Source organism: Melanerpes formicivorus, unplaced genomic scaffold (assembly GCF_026170545.1).
Source record: "Melanerpes formicivorus ecotype bairdi unplaced genomic scaffold, bMelFor1.0.p_v2 SCAF_36, whole genome shotgun sequence".
NCBI lineage: Eukaryota > Metazoa > Chordata > Aves > Piciformes > Picidae > Melanerpes > Melanerpes formicivorus.
The window spans coordinates 7978455-7994537 of record NW_027142388.1 but is presented as its reverse complement, the minus strand read 5'-3'; the positions used below and the strand labels follow the sequence as shown (position 1 = coordinate 7994537).

Sequence of the window (16083 nt, the reverse complement as noted above, 5' to 3'; positions counted from 1 at the left end):
CCAGGACAGCTCCCCAGCACCTTGTGCTTCTTCACCTGGGAAGAACCTTCCAGCAGGAGGTCCAAATTAAAGGATCTTTAAATTCAAATTTGAAGGGTCTTCAGATTAAAACCCCAAACACAGCATGTGGGAGTGTATGGACCATATGGGCTCGGGTGGAAAAGGAACACCACACCAGGCACCTTTGCCTGTTGCAAATCAAATCTTCCTTCCAGATGCTGGATGTCCCCTGGATGGTCAGAAGAAGGGTCCCCCAGTCCCCAGACCTCATGCAAGGGGACAAGGGGCTGCCAAAACATCCAACCCTGTCCTACCCAACGCTGCCCTGGCACGGAGCATGAGGACATCCTACTCTGCACTGAGCTGTGCCATGTTTTGGGGACAGCCTTGCCGGACTCTGCTTCCTGTCCCACATCAGACACTGCTGCTTGCCCATCCCTGCAGCTCCTCCAAGTTGCCTCTATGCTGCTCCAACCTGGTGTCACACCTACCTGGAAGAGGAGGCTACAGTATTAACGAGCCCTGTTTGGGAAATGAATGAGGTCCGCTAATTAAGTTTACTCTTATTAAGCAAGAGGAAGAAAAGCAGAGCTGCTGTGTTTTCCCCAGATAATCAGCAAAAGCTGTTGGTGGTGAGGTCAGGGAATGATCTGGGAATGTCATGGCAAAATTGGGCAATGCCACGCTGCCGTGCCATGTGCTTCCTTCACAGAGGTCACAGCTGACTGCTGGGTATAGGATGAGATTTGGAGGCTTGGTTTGCTCGGGAATATATTTAGGACTCAGGAAGGAAGGTCTATGGCAATTTAATCTCAGTTGTTCTTTTATTTTTTTCAGCTTTCTGGCATCTGCTGTTGCCACAAAACAATAGAGCACAATAAATAACAGCTGAACATTCATTGTTCCCCTCCACGGCCGAATCCCAGAGCCTCCAATCCTCAAAAACATAAAATGATGATGCTGATGCAAACTGCAAGTGAGAGTGAGCAATTAGAGTGGAGAAGTCTAGCGGCTGCCTTGGAGGGACGGATGCAGGCAAAATGTGTCTCTGCAGAAAAAACACTTCCGTGATACAATTTCTGCAACGTTAGGAAGCAGAGTAAATGAACAGGGACCCGGCACCGCTGCCAGCCAAGCTGTGTGACCCCACTGCAGATCCTCCCCAGCAATGAGCAACGAGAGCTTTCTAATAACGCTTTACATTCAGGGGGGCTCGATGCACGTTTCATTTTCCAGCCCTTTACATCAGTTTGGGGGTCTTCTATATAGTTTGTTTGCTTTGTTTCTAAAAACAACTGGGTGAAACATGGGAACCCAGGAGTGTCTCTGCACGTAGAGAATGAGTAACAAAGAATGGCCAAAATCTTCTCTCTCTCTCATTCCTATAGACTGACTAGGATATTAAATTCCTGGGTGAGTCATTGAATGTTTTCCTGTCTTTCTTTTTTACTCTTGCTGTAATAGCCTGCTTGGAGAGATTCCTGCATTGAACATTGTCCTTTGCATTTTCAAAGCACCCCTTGGGGGTTTAGCCATGTGAATTCTATTAGCCCGAAACTGGGAACCCCAGGATACTCTACAAATGAAATAATTACAATCCTCAGTTGCTCTTAGCAGTCTGTCTTATCTCCAGAACACCAACAAACCCCATTTCATTCACAGCCTACACCACATGCCAGAGAACAAGCAGCGTTAACCCCTTCTGATGGGGAAACTGAGGCACAGAGAGGGGTGCATATCTGCTCACAGCCCCAAAGACAACTGACGTCCACCTTGAGACCAGCCTTTCCTGATGTTTTCCTAAGCCCCTGAATTTCTTTGGTGTAAACTAACAGTTCACCGTGTAACTGTGATACCTGCAGAACTGCATGGCACAGCCAGGCTCTCCACTTGCTGGGGTGGAACAGCACAACCTCACCAAAGTACCTGCACAGCCAGGACTGAGCTCACATCCTGGCCAACGCACCGCAGCCTCGTTCCTCCTTCTGCTCTTTATCTCCCTGTGTACCAGCCACGCTCCAGGCACACAGGCATCTCCTACACAGCAGCTCTTCCCTCCCCCAGACCTCCCAGGGCAGATGGGTGTTGTCCACCCTTTCCTGTACCTCTTCCCACTCTCCAGATCTTCCCTTCTGAGAAGATAAAGAATCCCCCCCCTTGGCTGGGGGAAGCATGCAAGCACTTGCTAGGAAATATCTGCAGCGCCTGGTGCGGGCTGAGACAGGGCTCTCACCATTTTCAGTTTGTGCTGCTGTAGGATCTCATCCAGGTTCTGCCTCTTCTTGTAGTTGAAGTAGAAGTTTTTGCACTGCGACACGGTCTTGGAGCCCACCATCCTGGCAATGGCCGACCAGTTCCGCCCATGCTCAAGGAGACCTGTGGTTGGAGAAGGGAGAAAGAAGTTAGGTTTAACACCAGATACACTTGCACAAGGGCAGCATTATCCACACAGGATGGGAACCATCCTCTGCATGAGCCAAGCTCCACAGGAACAATATGGTCACTAGCACCCGTCTGAATGGCTTCCTAGGCCAAGGGATGACCTGCCGGAGCCTGTTTTTCTTTCCAAAGGGAAAAAAGGCACTGTGCTGACCGCCTCTGGAACAAAACATGCCCCACAGCCATGTCTTGGACAGCCACTGGGTGGTCAGAAGGGCTGTTGTTTCCCTCTTCCCTTTGGGATGGCTACTGGAGGTCTTGGCATGTCTAGAAGAGCGTGGGACAACAACTCTCAGTAACCTGCCATGAAGCAAAGGCTCTGCTCACCCTCCCTGTGCCGTAGTGATGACTTTGACTGAAGTGACAAAGCAGTTCAGGGTGTTGGAGCATAGTCCTGTCAGGTAAGGAGGAAGAGCCTGGGCAGAGAAGTGGTAGCACAGAGGCAGGTAAGCCCAGGTGATGTCCCAGGCTGAGAAGAGACATTCAGGGGATTAGTGCTGATCGCAGTCTCATGAGAAAAAGCCACTTCCCGGGTTTGGCACAGTGCCAAGGCCTGTCAATCTCAGCCAGATGGTGCCACCTGAGCACAGGGCCCTGGCCCTACCACAGGGCCCAGCTCCTGCCAGTGCTGGGCCAACCCAGCAGGGTGGAAGAGGAACAGCAGGAGGAAGGAGCAAGTCAGCACTCCATATTCTTGTGGTCTCTGCTGGATTATCTGGGCACTTCTGGCCCCACAGCTGGAGGTGGAAATCACTACTGCAGCCCAGGGATGCATGCAGCAGCACCCTGGTCCCTCCAACCCAGGCTCCTGGGAGTGACCTGGGTGAGGACCAACCAAGTTTTCTGGGAGATAAAGCCTCACTGTCTGCAATCCTCTGTGCGACCCTGGTGCATGGCTGGTCCTTCCTGGGGAGCACAGCGGGGCTGGAACTGCCACCAACTTGCAAGACATTGCCTGTACAACTGGGTCATGCCAGCCTAGCCAGTGCCTGACTGTCCATGTTAGGCCACCAGCAGGACAACAGCACCCCCTCACCACCCCGGTCCTCCCCTGCACCTTGTTTAGAGTGCAGAACAAAGAAACTGTGAATCCAGAAGCACGGTACTGCCACAAAAAATGACTTCAAGATGAAAACCAGCAGCAAATGAACCTGCTAAGAATAACAACTTCCTCTTTTGTTAGGGGTATTTCTACCCAGAAGCGACTGGCGATAGAGCCTGAGAACAAGCAGTGCCTGGGCATCTCCCTTGTGTACCCCCAAACTCCTCCCTGGCTGCTCTGATGGCTCTGCTTGAGTCTGGGAGCTGCAGCAGCTGTGCCCTTGCCCCACTGCTAGCCTTCATGCAGGCTGCTCCCATGTGTCACTGCTGATCCCCAGCCGAGACCCAAGTGCCACTCCAGTCTCAGCTTCAGCCTAGCAACAAAGACTACTGTGATGGACTGACCCCAGCACAGCCACAAGTAATAAGGACCAAAGGAGACATTTCCAGCCAGGACCTGTCAGCCCATGCAAGGGGAGACCATGGCACAAGGGCTCTGTGTATGTCTGCAAAGAATACACAGCAGCATGTACCCCAGCAAAGATGAAACTTTGCTCCTTGTTTCACAGATCCTGGAGAAAACCAGCAGTAGCCAGCACAGCAGGAGTTAATATCCAGCTGGTGCCTGTATCCTGCCCCATCCCAGCACCAGGGCTTATCAAATCTCATGTAAGAGGCACGAATCACACGGGCTGAGTACCACAAAAGGCTGTGGCAAGCCAAGAAACAAGTTTGAGCTTTAACTCTGCAACTCCCAGCCCTGCTTCAGCCAAACCCACGACCTCTGCCACCCCTCTGGCAGGCTGAGACTTCTTACAAATAATAATAAATGAAAAGAAAGGAAAAAAAAGCTGTTCATCCACTAACTGCAAGAGACAATGAGTCAGGCAGGAGTCCTCCCCCAGCACTGAAAGCTGCAAGGGAACACAGGACAGTCCCCTGTGTCACAATACATTGCTGCCACCCGAAGCAAACAAGCAGCTCAGCCCCCTTTGCTCATCACCAAACTGGTTGCCCTGCATCAAGAGTGACTGCTGAGGCTAGAGCCATTTGCTGTGTCCCAGGGCAAAGCCCCAAAATTCAAACAGTGGGGTGCCATGAGCTCCAGTGCTCTGGTGGGAGAGATGCTGTGCCATCCAGCAGGACCTGGTATGGTGGATCTGGGGACCGGGGGCATTATGAATGCTAGCATGATTGGTGCACACCGTGGCCTGACCTCGGCCAGCTGCAGGCGATGCCAGCTTCTGGCTGCCCTTTCCCCTGCCCAGGCTTGCTGTGCCCCGGCCCACCGCAGGACTGGGGGGCGGGGACGCTACCAGAGAAGCCTGCAGCTGGCCGGGCAAGTGTCTGTGTCCATGCTGGGCTCATGAGGAGCAAAGTGCCCGCAGCCCCCGGGACCCCACAGGGAGCCCAGCCACTCTGCTCTTTACATCGAAACCAGAGCAAACACCAACACTTGCTTCTCCATGCTGCCCCTACCTGCGCACTCGGGGAGGGATCAGCACTCTGGGAGCTCGGGGTAAGCCCTCCGCTCGCCGGGCACCCTGGCTCCATGAGCTCTGCTAGCACGGCAGCTCCCAGCCTCTGTGGCTCCCCCAGCGCACCCTGGCACCACACGGCCTTTGGTTCCGCAGAGCAACTAGAACTGTGACCCCCGAGTTCTCAGCTCCGAGCAAAGCCTGTGCCCTGGGTTGGGGCGGGGGCTCCGAGAGCAGGGTCTGCCCACAGGCAGACGGCTACACGCAACCCAATGGCTTAACCCCATCCTCTGGACCCCTGCACTGCACTTACGTGCTCCAGGTCCAGCTCTGGCAGGCAGGGAGTATGCCCGGAGCGTGCAGCGGGCAAGCCGGGAAGGGCGCGGGCGTTGGGGCACTTCTTCAAAGCCCCCCCGGGCACGGCAGCCTGCTGCGAAGCGCTGCGAGTGCTCCACTCACACCCTCCCCACGCATTTTGCTTTCGCTCCCTCGCAGCAGTCGGAGACAGAGAAGAAAGCAAAGCCGGTTCCTTAAATCCTGGGGGCGAGAGGATTTCAGAGCCATGGGCGGCCGAGAGCGGCGAGGAAGCGGGCACCAAGGCTGAAAACCAGGTCACAGGCAGGCGACTCCTGACACCGATGCCAGAAGTTGGTGGGAACACATGCTCCAGCCACAGCGCTTCTCCCTCCGGGGCTGGCGAGCGAACGGCGTCCTCTGCGTTCCTCCGGCTCGGTTCCCGAAGCTTTCCAGCTGGCTTCAGCCGCAGTTGTTAAGGTGGATGGAAGCTCCTCCACTTATTTTTCTCCCCTACCTCACCTCCTCGCTCAGCGGCTCAGGGCTACGGGCAGGCTGTGCAGTTGCAGGAGATGCCCGACGTTGCCAAGAAATAGTAATAATTAAACAAAAAAAAGCCGGGAGAAAGGCTCGGGGAAGGAGCAGCCGACCGAGCGACGCAGCTCACTCCTGCCAGCCCGGGGACGAGGAGCCGGTGCTGTCGGTATGTGGCGGAGCAGCGAGCGAGCTCTAATCTGTTCCTCTGGCTGACCCGGGGCTCGTTGCATCTGAATGTGACCTCTAGACAGAGCATTAATAACGAACGTGGCGCTGACCCAAGCTGACAAGGGGTGCGGCCGCTTGGCACCCGCTCCCGCCCTCCCTCTCTCACTTTCTGTCTCCCTCGCTCTCGTCTGAATGTCAGCGGCAGGGGGAGGGATCCAGGAAAACAAAGCTTGGCTAATAGTTTCCTCTGCTCTCAAGTGAATCAAAGGCGCTTTTCTTTGGGGAGGTGCGTTCCGACGAGCCCAGTGTCTCACCAGCAGGACGCTGTGGCACCCTGACACTCTTGGCCCTGAGGCGGCTGCCCCGGTGGAGGAGGGAGGGTAAGAGGTTTCACATGGGTCTCACTGTGGGTGGACCGGGGGCTCTGCTCGGGTACCGACAAGCGGCTGGATGGAAGAGGAGCCCGGAGAACACAGGAGCGCAGAGAAGAAATCCAGAGGGACATGACGGTGGGTGAGGGGCATCAGCTCACACCCCCTGAGCTCTTGGCAACTGTGGGATTTTACCAGAACCGTTCCACCAGTCCCTTAACAGGAGCTCACGTGGATTAAGAGATCAGGGTTACAGGGGAAAACCTAAGGGATCTCATTCCTCTACACCTAACGGTACCTGGTGTGATCTTCCAGCCCCTCTTTCACCCATATGCTCTTGAGAGCAGGGATAGAGGCAGCTCTGGCTATGGCACAGCCAAAAGGTGCCATAACCCCATCCTGGAGAAGGAGCAGCACTACAGAGTCAGTAACACTACCCAAGGCACCCTGTCAGCATGGTGGGCATCCCTGAGCCGAAGTAGCATGCAGCAGTGTTGCTTTCCCCACTGACCCTGGGGCAGTTTGCAGCACGTGGGAGAACTGAGGCACAGGGAAGGTGAGTAACTTCTCCAGGGCTGTGGAGCCAGTGGGTGGCAGAGCCGTGGGAGTGCTGGGCTCCTGCAGCTGCACCAAGGAAAGCAGTGGGGACAGTGCGTAGAGGACAAGCCCACAGCCCCGCAGGCACCAGGGGCGTTGCCAAAGGGACCACGGTGCAGGCAGCCTGCTTGGTGAGCTCTTGCTGTGGCAGTGGGTGATGCTCACCCCCTTTCCTTAAGAAGGCAACACTGGGTCCAGCCCTGCCACACTTCTGATGGACCTCTGCTTTTAGTGGCTGGACGCAAGCATGTCTTTAATATGGCCTTTCTCTGTGAGGGAGCTTGCAGTGAATCTCCCCAGCAGCGTTTGCATCCATTATGCCATCTTCTTTGAAGGGATGCAGTACCACCCAATGGCACGTGGGTAACAGAGCTGCTAACCCCAGCCAGCTCAGCTGTAGTGCCATCTCCTTGCTTCACCAGCCCTGGCTGGGGACCCTCAGCAACCAGGTGTCCTCTTCAGAGGAGCCAGTTGCTGGAGCTCTGCATCAACCTGCTGCAAAAACACTGGGCCCCATGCCCTGACCATGGAACTGCCTGGCTCTTCCCCTCCTAGCACAACTCTCCTTTTGTGCTGTGTCTCCATCCTTTGATCCCTGGAGGGGACTAAGGGAGCGTTCCCCCAGGACAGCTGCTCCCTCCTTGGTCCAGCCAGTGACACTCAAGTCTCCAGGGCGAGGCGAGTGCACATGCAGCAGCTGCTCCCAGTGGGCCCAGCTCTCTGCCTTCACCTGGTTTGGGTATTATTCCCGCTCCCTTATTGTTGAAAAAATAACGCTCAAAATTAAAATGTAGGCTGTAAATTATAGTAATTACCCAGCAGTTCCCCCTGACAGGCCTTTTGTGTTTCATTCACTGACACTCACTAGGCAAATCCTCACAGTTTGCTCCTACATGCTCAAGAAACGTTCAGCCAGCGGTGGCAGAAAGCATAGCTCTGGGGGACACGGTGGGCAGCAGCACTATGGGCACAATGCTGGGGGTAACACCTTGGCTGAAGAGCAGCAAAGCCCCAGCCTCGGATGGCAAGGATGGGATCACAGCTAACCACCATCTTTTCCAGGGCAAGTGTGTCCGATTCATGCCTTGTACAGAGTTTTGTCCTCATGGCACCCACTCTACCCCATCCCAGAAATTTCCACCACGCCGTTTTGTACCTCCTGGCAAGCACATGGTTTGCATGGAGCATGCAGGTGGCAGTGCTCTGCCTGCAGTGGCAGACACCAGGGACAAGCAGGCTGGGCTGTCCTTGCCTATGAGCTCTCCTTGCAACCAGATTGGATGGATGGCACCTGGGCGGAGGATTCCAAGCCAGATTCCACTACCAGGATAAGCAAAAGGGACAACACACACCACCTGGCACTGGTTGCAAGCCAGCTTCTCCAGCACATTTCCTACCACCAGTAGGGTTTACAGCAGTTAAGTATCTCCAAGTGGAGGTGGGAGGGCTCCAGCGAGAGCACACAGGAGACAATGAAAGGAAGGTAGGGAGCTGATGGTGTCCCAGCATCATCCATGCTGCAGCCAGCTCATTTTAAGAGTTCTTGCAAGAAGCAATGAAGAAAAAGAATGACCTACACAGACACACCTCTCCCCACCTTTCAGCCAGTGGCTCCTTAGAAATAACATCACAAACCCAATAAAGGTTGGAGAGGAACACACTCATGTGTTTACACACCCATTCCAGATCCAGAGAGATCCTGCACAGCAAGACATCACACTGGAATGCAGCTGTGTTCAAAAGGGAATGGGAGATGGCAGGCTCCTGCTATGGGCTTTCATGGCGGTGGCTCTGGCTGTGTTAGTCTGAAGAAATCAGTGCTTTTTTCAAAATTTCCATTTCATTTTAGTTTTGTCAACAGAATAGGACTGGGATAAAGATGGTTCAGATCAGACCCAAACTCATCTTTCTTTCTGAGTTGGTTGTTGGCAGAACTGAAAATCAGCCCTCTAAAGACTACCTTCTGTATCCAAGGAAGTATTTTACATCTATCCCAAATGAGCTATTCAGGAGTCTTTATGGATTATTTAACCCTCTGTCATCAACTTTTTACGTTCATGCCCAACCATCCTCTGCCTCACCATGCCAATTCCATCCTTGTCCTCTCCTGTTCCTCAGCCTGGGAGAAGGTGTAAAGAGCCCAAGGATGGCTCTGCCCTGAGCAAGAGGAGCACAGAGCCTTGGTGAGGCACAGGAGGACCTCAGGTGAGCAAGAATCTGCCATTTCCACACCACCTCTTTTCAAAGAACAAAACCATTTGTTAGACACCCCAGGGTGTCAGAGCTGGGCTGAGAACAGATACCAGCCTTTACAGCTTAACAAAGGTGGTGCCAAGACATCCTGGTTCACTGAGTTCAGTTCCAGCACTGTCATGGCTGCTCTGTGATGCTGGGTGCTGGTGGTGAAACTCGACAGCAGGGCTGGTGGGACAACAAACCCAACTAAACTGCTCCAGGTCGGTGCTCGCCTGCTGCTCGCAAACCCCCTTCCAGCCTACCTTTAACTCTTGCCTGCACGAGCTTCTGCCAGCAGGTCCCCCAAAGGCAGGAGCTGCCTAAACATTGCCTTTTAAGGAGCAGCCCCATCCCGCTGCTGACAGTCTCCTCGCCTTGCCTGGCGGCAAAGCCAGGCACAGCAGTGGGTGCTGCCCGCTCAGGAAGGGAAAGGAAGGGAGGAAATCCTTAAGTAACTCCTGTTAACCAAAACCTCTTGTTTCCAGGATCAGAGCCACGGTGGAAGGAGGCAGTATCAGAAGAACACCTTCCCCCGTCATTATACCAATCCTTGCACACTTTGACAGACCAGTGAATCAAGGTTTATTGCACAATAAAAGTGTCATTAAGCAAGAACTTTCCTCTTGCTAGGTTTTCGTTCCCCTAGTTAACTTTAATAACATGCTACTCCCCTTTATTGTCTTTCCCAGCAGGCACAGTCCTGCCTTCTTCCACTTGGAAATTCTCTGGGACTCCAGAGCAGAGCAGATGACTTTGGTATGTCATTGTCCTGGGGCTGTTTTCTCTCACCTCCCTGAGCAGACACACACAAAAAAGCCAGGAGTGGACGGCAAGGCCAGGCTGATCTCCCAGCTAGCAGGTGCTGGGAAGTCACCATCCTCATCTGCCCAAGCACCCTGGGATATGACTTTTTGTAGGACTCACATCTTTCTTGTTTAAATCCCCAGACTAGTCAGCTGTGGGGTCAGACTGGTACCAGTACCAGGGAAGAATATGGCTGGGTCAGCTGAGTCCTTACGGTGAGGAGGACAGTGACCATGTCTCCGAACTCACCCTGAGCCATGTGCCCACCACCTCTTCCACCCGGGCCCAGTTGTGCTGGCAGTGGGCTCTGCTGCTGCCTCTGCCAGCCTCTGAGGTCACCTCAGAAGTTTTACAGTCTCTGTGAGCTGGAAACCCCCACCATGCTGGTCTCTGGAAATGCCAAACAGAGCTAGTTCAAAGCATTAAAGCGTCTGCTTCCTGGCAAAGGGGAATTTGGCTTCTTTGTAGAAGTCTGGTGTTGCAATCTCAGTTTCCCAGGTTGTAATGGAGGGGAAAACATCAGCAATCGGGCTTTACACCAGCAAATCTCCCTGCCTCATCCTGGCCCCCAGGCTGGAACAATGCTTCGTGCTCCCACACTTCATCCTTCCTCCATGCAGGCTTTGGCAGCTGGTTTTAAGACTCCTCAAGCACACCTCCAGCATCCAGCATAAACCAGCAAGAGGCACTTTTTAACAACCAGCTGCAATCTCCAAAACAAAGCAGCGCTCGGAAAAGATCCCTCCAACGACTCTCCCCTGCTCAGCACCTGCTCACCCCATTACCTGGCCCCAGGCCAGTTTGCTTGATTAAAGTCTATCTATTAAGTTTTTCCTCTATAGAGAGCCCCGCTCCACAACACACAGGATTGGCACTGGGCTGCAAAGAAGGTTGGAACAGCTTAAAGGCAAGTGAGCCAAACACTTTGGGATATTCACAGGCAAAGTAATCCAAGCCCACAGCTCCCACCGGCACCTGGGCAGCCAGTGCTCCAGAACATGTAATCACCATCCCGGCAGCAGGTGCATTTTCCAAGCAGAGTCAAACCCACTAACACGCCTGTCTGCATTTGCCATCCCCAAACGGCGCTCATTTCCATTTTAATTTCCCATTTACAATCCTCACCAGACCAGGAGAGTCAGCAGCAATGCAAAGGGGGGACACACGGGCCGGGGACGTGAGCTCAACAGCCCATTGACAGGATGTTACTTTGGCAAAAGAATTAAAGCAGTGCAAGAGTTGCCCTTCTTGTGTCCAGAGGCACAGAGAACAAGTCTGCAATGCAAGTCTTACAAGGAGTGGCTGAAGGAACTGGGGTTGTTTAGTCTGGAAAAAAGGAGACTGAGGGGAGACTTTCTTGCTCTCTACAGCTCCCTAATAGGAGGTTGGAGTGAGGTGGGTTTAGTCTTTTCTCCTTTGTATCAAGTGATACAACAAGAGTAAATGGCCTCAAGTTGTGCCAAGGGAGGTTTAGGTTGGATATTAGGAAAAATGTCTTTACTGAAAAGAGTGGTCAGCCATTGGAACAGGCTGCCGGGGGAGGTGGTGGAGTCACCATCCCTGGATGTGTTAAAAAAGCGTGTAGATCCGGTACTTTGGGACATGGTTTAGCGGCCGTGGTGTTAGGTCAGTGGTTGGATTTGATGATTTTAGAGGTCTTTTCCAACCAAAATGATTCTGTAAGAGCTGTTGCAGGAGTGGCATGAGGAGGGGAAGTGGTAAGGAGGGCTTGTGCTACACTCAGCACTTTTAAAAAACAGTCTCAGCAAAGGCTCTGAATTAGCTGCAGGATGTAAAGTCACCCCGAGCTGCCTGCAGCCCCGGCTCTCGCCAGCTCCCCGACACGTGGCTGCGGAATGCTGGGGTTCACCGTCCGCCCTCTCCCTGAATCTCAGAGCTGCGAACGCAGGCAGATGCTCTCGGCATGCCTGGAACAGATTGCGCCGCTAGCGCGATCCTCTCGAGAGCAGGGTGAAGCTATGCCTCCTGCTACAGGCCCCAGAAGCTGCAAAACGCAACAGGCGAAGCACCTTCCCCATTTCCTACAGCCAGCTCCTGCCTTGGGGACACGCATGGGCCCCAGACATCTCTGGTGCTGGCACAGCTCCCAGGGCTGGAGGGGCCAAGCACACCTGCCATTGCCACTGCCTGCCTCCCCTAAACCTGTTGAGGCTCCCTGGGAGCAAACCAGCAGTGGGATGTGCAGAATCAGCCCCCACGGCTCAGGGCCCACCACCCTGCACCAACTCCAGCCATCAGATGTCGTCCATCTCCAATTGCCGGGTTAGCTCCAGCAGTGCCCACAGGAGAAAGAAAAGGAGCAACTCACCTTTTTTAGCTGTCTCCATCTCCTCTTCAGTCCAGCGAGAGCTTTCATTCATCTCCAGAGAAGCTGGAAAGAAGAGTGGTCAGCTATGAGTGGGACCCAGCAAGTTCAGAGGAGATGCCCAACCACCCAAACCCCATGCTGTAGCCTCTTCCCCAGTAGCACAACAGCCTGCCATGCACTGCAGAAGCGCTTCTGCAGGGCAGGCTGTTGTGGTGTGGGCTCTCAAGGCTTTTCCACGCCATGGTAACCCATGCACAGCATCCCCCCACCTGGGGACGTGTCTCAGTGATGCAAAACCTCTACACTTTGGGACTGGAAGCAAAGCCAGATGGTTTGAGGGTGGCAGCAGATTTCTTGCTGACTTGGTGCCATACACTCTGGCCCGCCAACAACAGGTACCCAAGATGGAGCTGACTTCGGCTGTGTGCTTTGGAGGTGGCAGACACAGGGTGGGACTGTCATAGTCAGCAGAGACAGAGAAACAGCATCACCTCAGTGGTGACTTTGGCTGACTGCACTGTCAAGGGATTTGGCCATGCTTGGCTGCAGGCTCCCTCAGTGCCATCACTGGGCTCTGGGACATCTCAGAACCCCAGCAGTACCCATGGCAGGAGGAAATGCAAGCCAAGAGAGGAGAAGAGGGGGTGTCAGCACCTGATGCTCCCCCTCTCTCCCACTCCAGGCACAGTGCCAGGGACACCAAGGTCCTGCAGAAAGCCTTCACTATGCAACAGTCCTGCTGGCAGCCTGGCACTAGAGCAAACCCTACAATAACAAACCAGGGTGTGAGTCAGAGGCAAAAAACAACTCGGCAAGGAAACAGATTTCCGGCTCAGGCTGCCAAGGGGTTATTACTCTAAACAACAGGCAAAGCATTATTTCAACAGTGATGAGAGATGTTTTGACAGTGTCCTTTTAAAATGGAAAACAGGCTGATAGGTTCAAGAGAAAGGATATGGGCAAGCAGAGAAAGAAGCATCTTCCAAGAAGCTCTACAAGAAGCTGAGACCCTGTAGGAGAACAATGCAAGTTCTGATGCCCACAGCATTGGGCAGAGCAGTCTCCAGAGCTGGCTAAGCACAAAGGCAGGTGTCACCTCCTGGAAGTCAGCGCAGGTCACTGCCTCCCCCTGAAACGCTGGGTAACCCCATCCCCACGATATCAGGCCAATGGGAGGGAAATCAATACCTCGCCGCTCCCCCTGGCTGCAAGCAGAGGTGGGGCCACCACGCTCTTAGGGCCACCACGCTCTGGGGCACCACGCTCGTTTACGTCAAAGCGAGTGTCCCCAGCACGCTGTGCAAGGCCCTCTGCTCGGCTGGAAGGGGACTGTCATTGTGTGGCACAGAAATGTCAAAGGCACGGCCCGTTTGGGTTGATTAATGGTATTTACTGAGGCTGTGCAGTTATGAAACAGATGCCTACGGGGAGCTCCGGCACGCTGCAGTTAAACCACAATAGGGTTTGGTGTTTTTTTTTAATGTTCAGTTGGTATTTAAAATGCAATAACTTTCTTAGCCAACCGAAATTAAAGCACTATTGGAGAGACATAAAGTGAAACCAATTACTCAGATATATCTCTGGGATCAACCTGTTCCCTATTCCCCATTTCACATGGTCTAAAGTCTTTTCTCCATGTTCACAGTGAAGTTTATCAAGGACTCTGAGATGCTGGGATGACAAACACAAAAAAACCCTCCAAGTTACTGGCATTATCTGCTGCTGCTCTGCAGCACTGCTTAACAAGTTCAAGAGGGAGAGCAGGACTGCCTTGTGCTGGGAACTATTTATATCGCCTGTATGACAACAGACCGCTCGCAATCAAGGCTTCAGCCAGTTGTCAGCAGAGGAACAGGGAGGCAAAACACCTCCGGGTGATTTATAGCACATGGAACAGAACAGGCAAGAAACTGCAGAGCATGGAAATCAAGAGGAGTCACCCTGCTTTTATTTTTACCTGCCTTGGGTAGCACAGTAATCATTTTGTACTTGATAGAGTAGAAGATACAGGAAAATCAGCCACATTCCTTGATGCATTGGCTTCTTAAAGGCAATGCATGAGCAGTTTCTCAGAGTGACCACCACTGGTGCTGCAGATGTCAGAAGCAAATGCACCCAACGTGTGGCAAGAGGATGCTGCCGTGAATCCCTATCTAGCCTGAGACAAGCATGGTAGCACGGCTTCAGTCAAATGCTACTCACTGGCACAGTCCCTGGGTGCTACATTACAGATAGCACACTGGTTTCATCCACCTTGCTCTGAAGCTCCTCTGTTCTCTCATCAGAAAAACACTGACCACAGTGTCTGGCTAGCTACTGGTGTGGGAGGTGAGCTGGGGCACTGGGGATCAGCATGGGAAATGTCAATTCTTGAGCAAAACAAGAGCAGCTTGGGTGCAGAACACAGCTGCAGCCAGTGGAGGATCCTGAGCAGGGGTAACCCACTGCCTGCTCACACTGTCCTTCAGCTGCAGAGATGAGGATGGGATAGGCACAATTCCAAGGCCAAGGGTGGGTCACAGACCCCACAGGCTGCAGCTGCTTGGGCTCCAGGTGAATTGGAAAACAGAAAGGGCAGGAGAACTTCAGAACATGGTTTAATAGCCATGGTGGTGTTAGGTCAACGGTTGGACTTGATGATCTTACAGGCCTTTTCCAAGTGAAACAATACTATAGTTCTGTAACTGGCAGAGCCCCAAGGAGGGCAGATAAGGCTTCTTGTGCAGAGCTTGAGTAATACTCAAAGCCTGAGCTGCCACTGTGGAAAGCACATCTCTGGGTGGCAGGAGGTGCATGAACTTGGCCAGTGACAGCTTCCCGTTTTGTCTTTTGCAACACTTTCCTTCTGAGGCCATAAAACCCACTAACGCTCGGCCAGCACAGCCCAGGCTTGCAAATACTTCCACTTGACCTGGGTGACACATACAATGGGAAATCCTGTTCTTTCTCACCTTGGAGAAGAGAACAGGGATGGAAAGTAACCTAGCCTCCTACAGCTTCCATGCCCCTAGAAACCAGATCCCAAGCTGCCACCTAGAAACCAAACTTTTATAGCAAGTTTTGCAACCAATGAGGTTTGGGATTTTTGACTGGCAATTCCTAGAAAAAACTTACAAATCAACTATTTGTGCTACAGAAGTAGCCACATGCTAACACTCAAGGGTGCTCTGCCTTACTCTAAGACATGATCATAGAATTTTCAGGGTTGGAAGGGACCTCAAGGATCATCCAGTTCCAACCCCCCTGCCACGGGCAGAGACATCACACACTAAATCAGGTTGCTCAGAGCCACATTCAGCCTGGCCTTAAAAACCTCCAGGGATGGGGCCTCTATCACCTCCCTGGGCAACCTGTTCCAGTCTCTCACCACCCCCATGGAGAAGAATTTCTTCCTAACATCCAGTCTGAATCTACCCATTTCTATGTTTTTCCCCATCCCCCCTAGTCCTATCACTACCTGACACCCTAAAAAGTCCTTCCCCAGCTTTCTTGTAGGCCCCCTTAAGATACTGGAAGGCTACAGTAAGTTCTCCTCAGAGCTTTCTCTTCTCCAGACTGAATAGCCCCAACTCTCTCAGGGAAGCTGAGCTGAGACATCTTCACTCCTTAAAATAAACAGATTATGGTTATAAATAAATAAAAGGGGGGCAACAAAACAAAAAACCCCAAAACAAATCATCAAAAAAAACCAACCCCACAGAAAAACCCAACCACACACACACACACACAAACCACACACAGAGAATTCCTAAAAGCCACAACCAAAAAGCAAACCAACAACAGAAAAAGC

General features: G+C 52.8%; 1 protein-coding gene across 12 annotated transcripts in view; it reads right to left on the bottom strand.

The window, feature by feature from the left end:
- NCOR2 (nuclear receptor corepressor 2) overlaps window positions 1-16083 on the bottom strand; it is a 259628-nt gene that overhangs the window by 48883 nt on the left and 194662 nt on the right. For all 12 annotated transcript variants that reach the window (XM_068157439.1, XM_068157445.1, XM_068157447.1 and 9 more), the window contains 2 exons: window positions 12294-12356; window positions 2234-2376 (listed from right to left, as the gene is read on the bottom strand). In XM_068157439.1, coding sequence (XP_068013540.1) covers window positions 2234-2376; window positions 12294-12356 — 206 coding nt within the window. The remainder of the gene's footprint in view (window positions 1-2233; window positions 2377-12293; window positions 12357-16083) is intronic.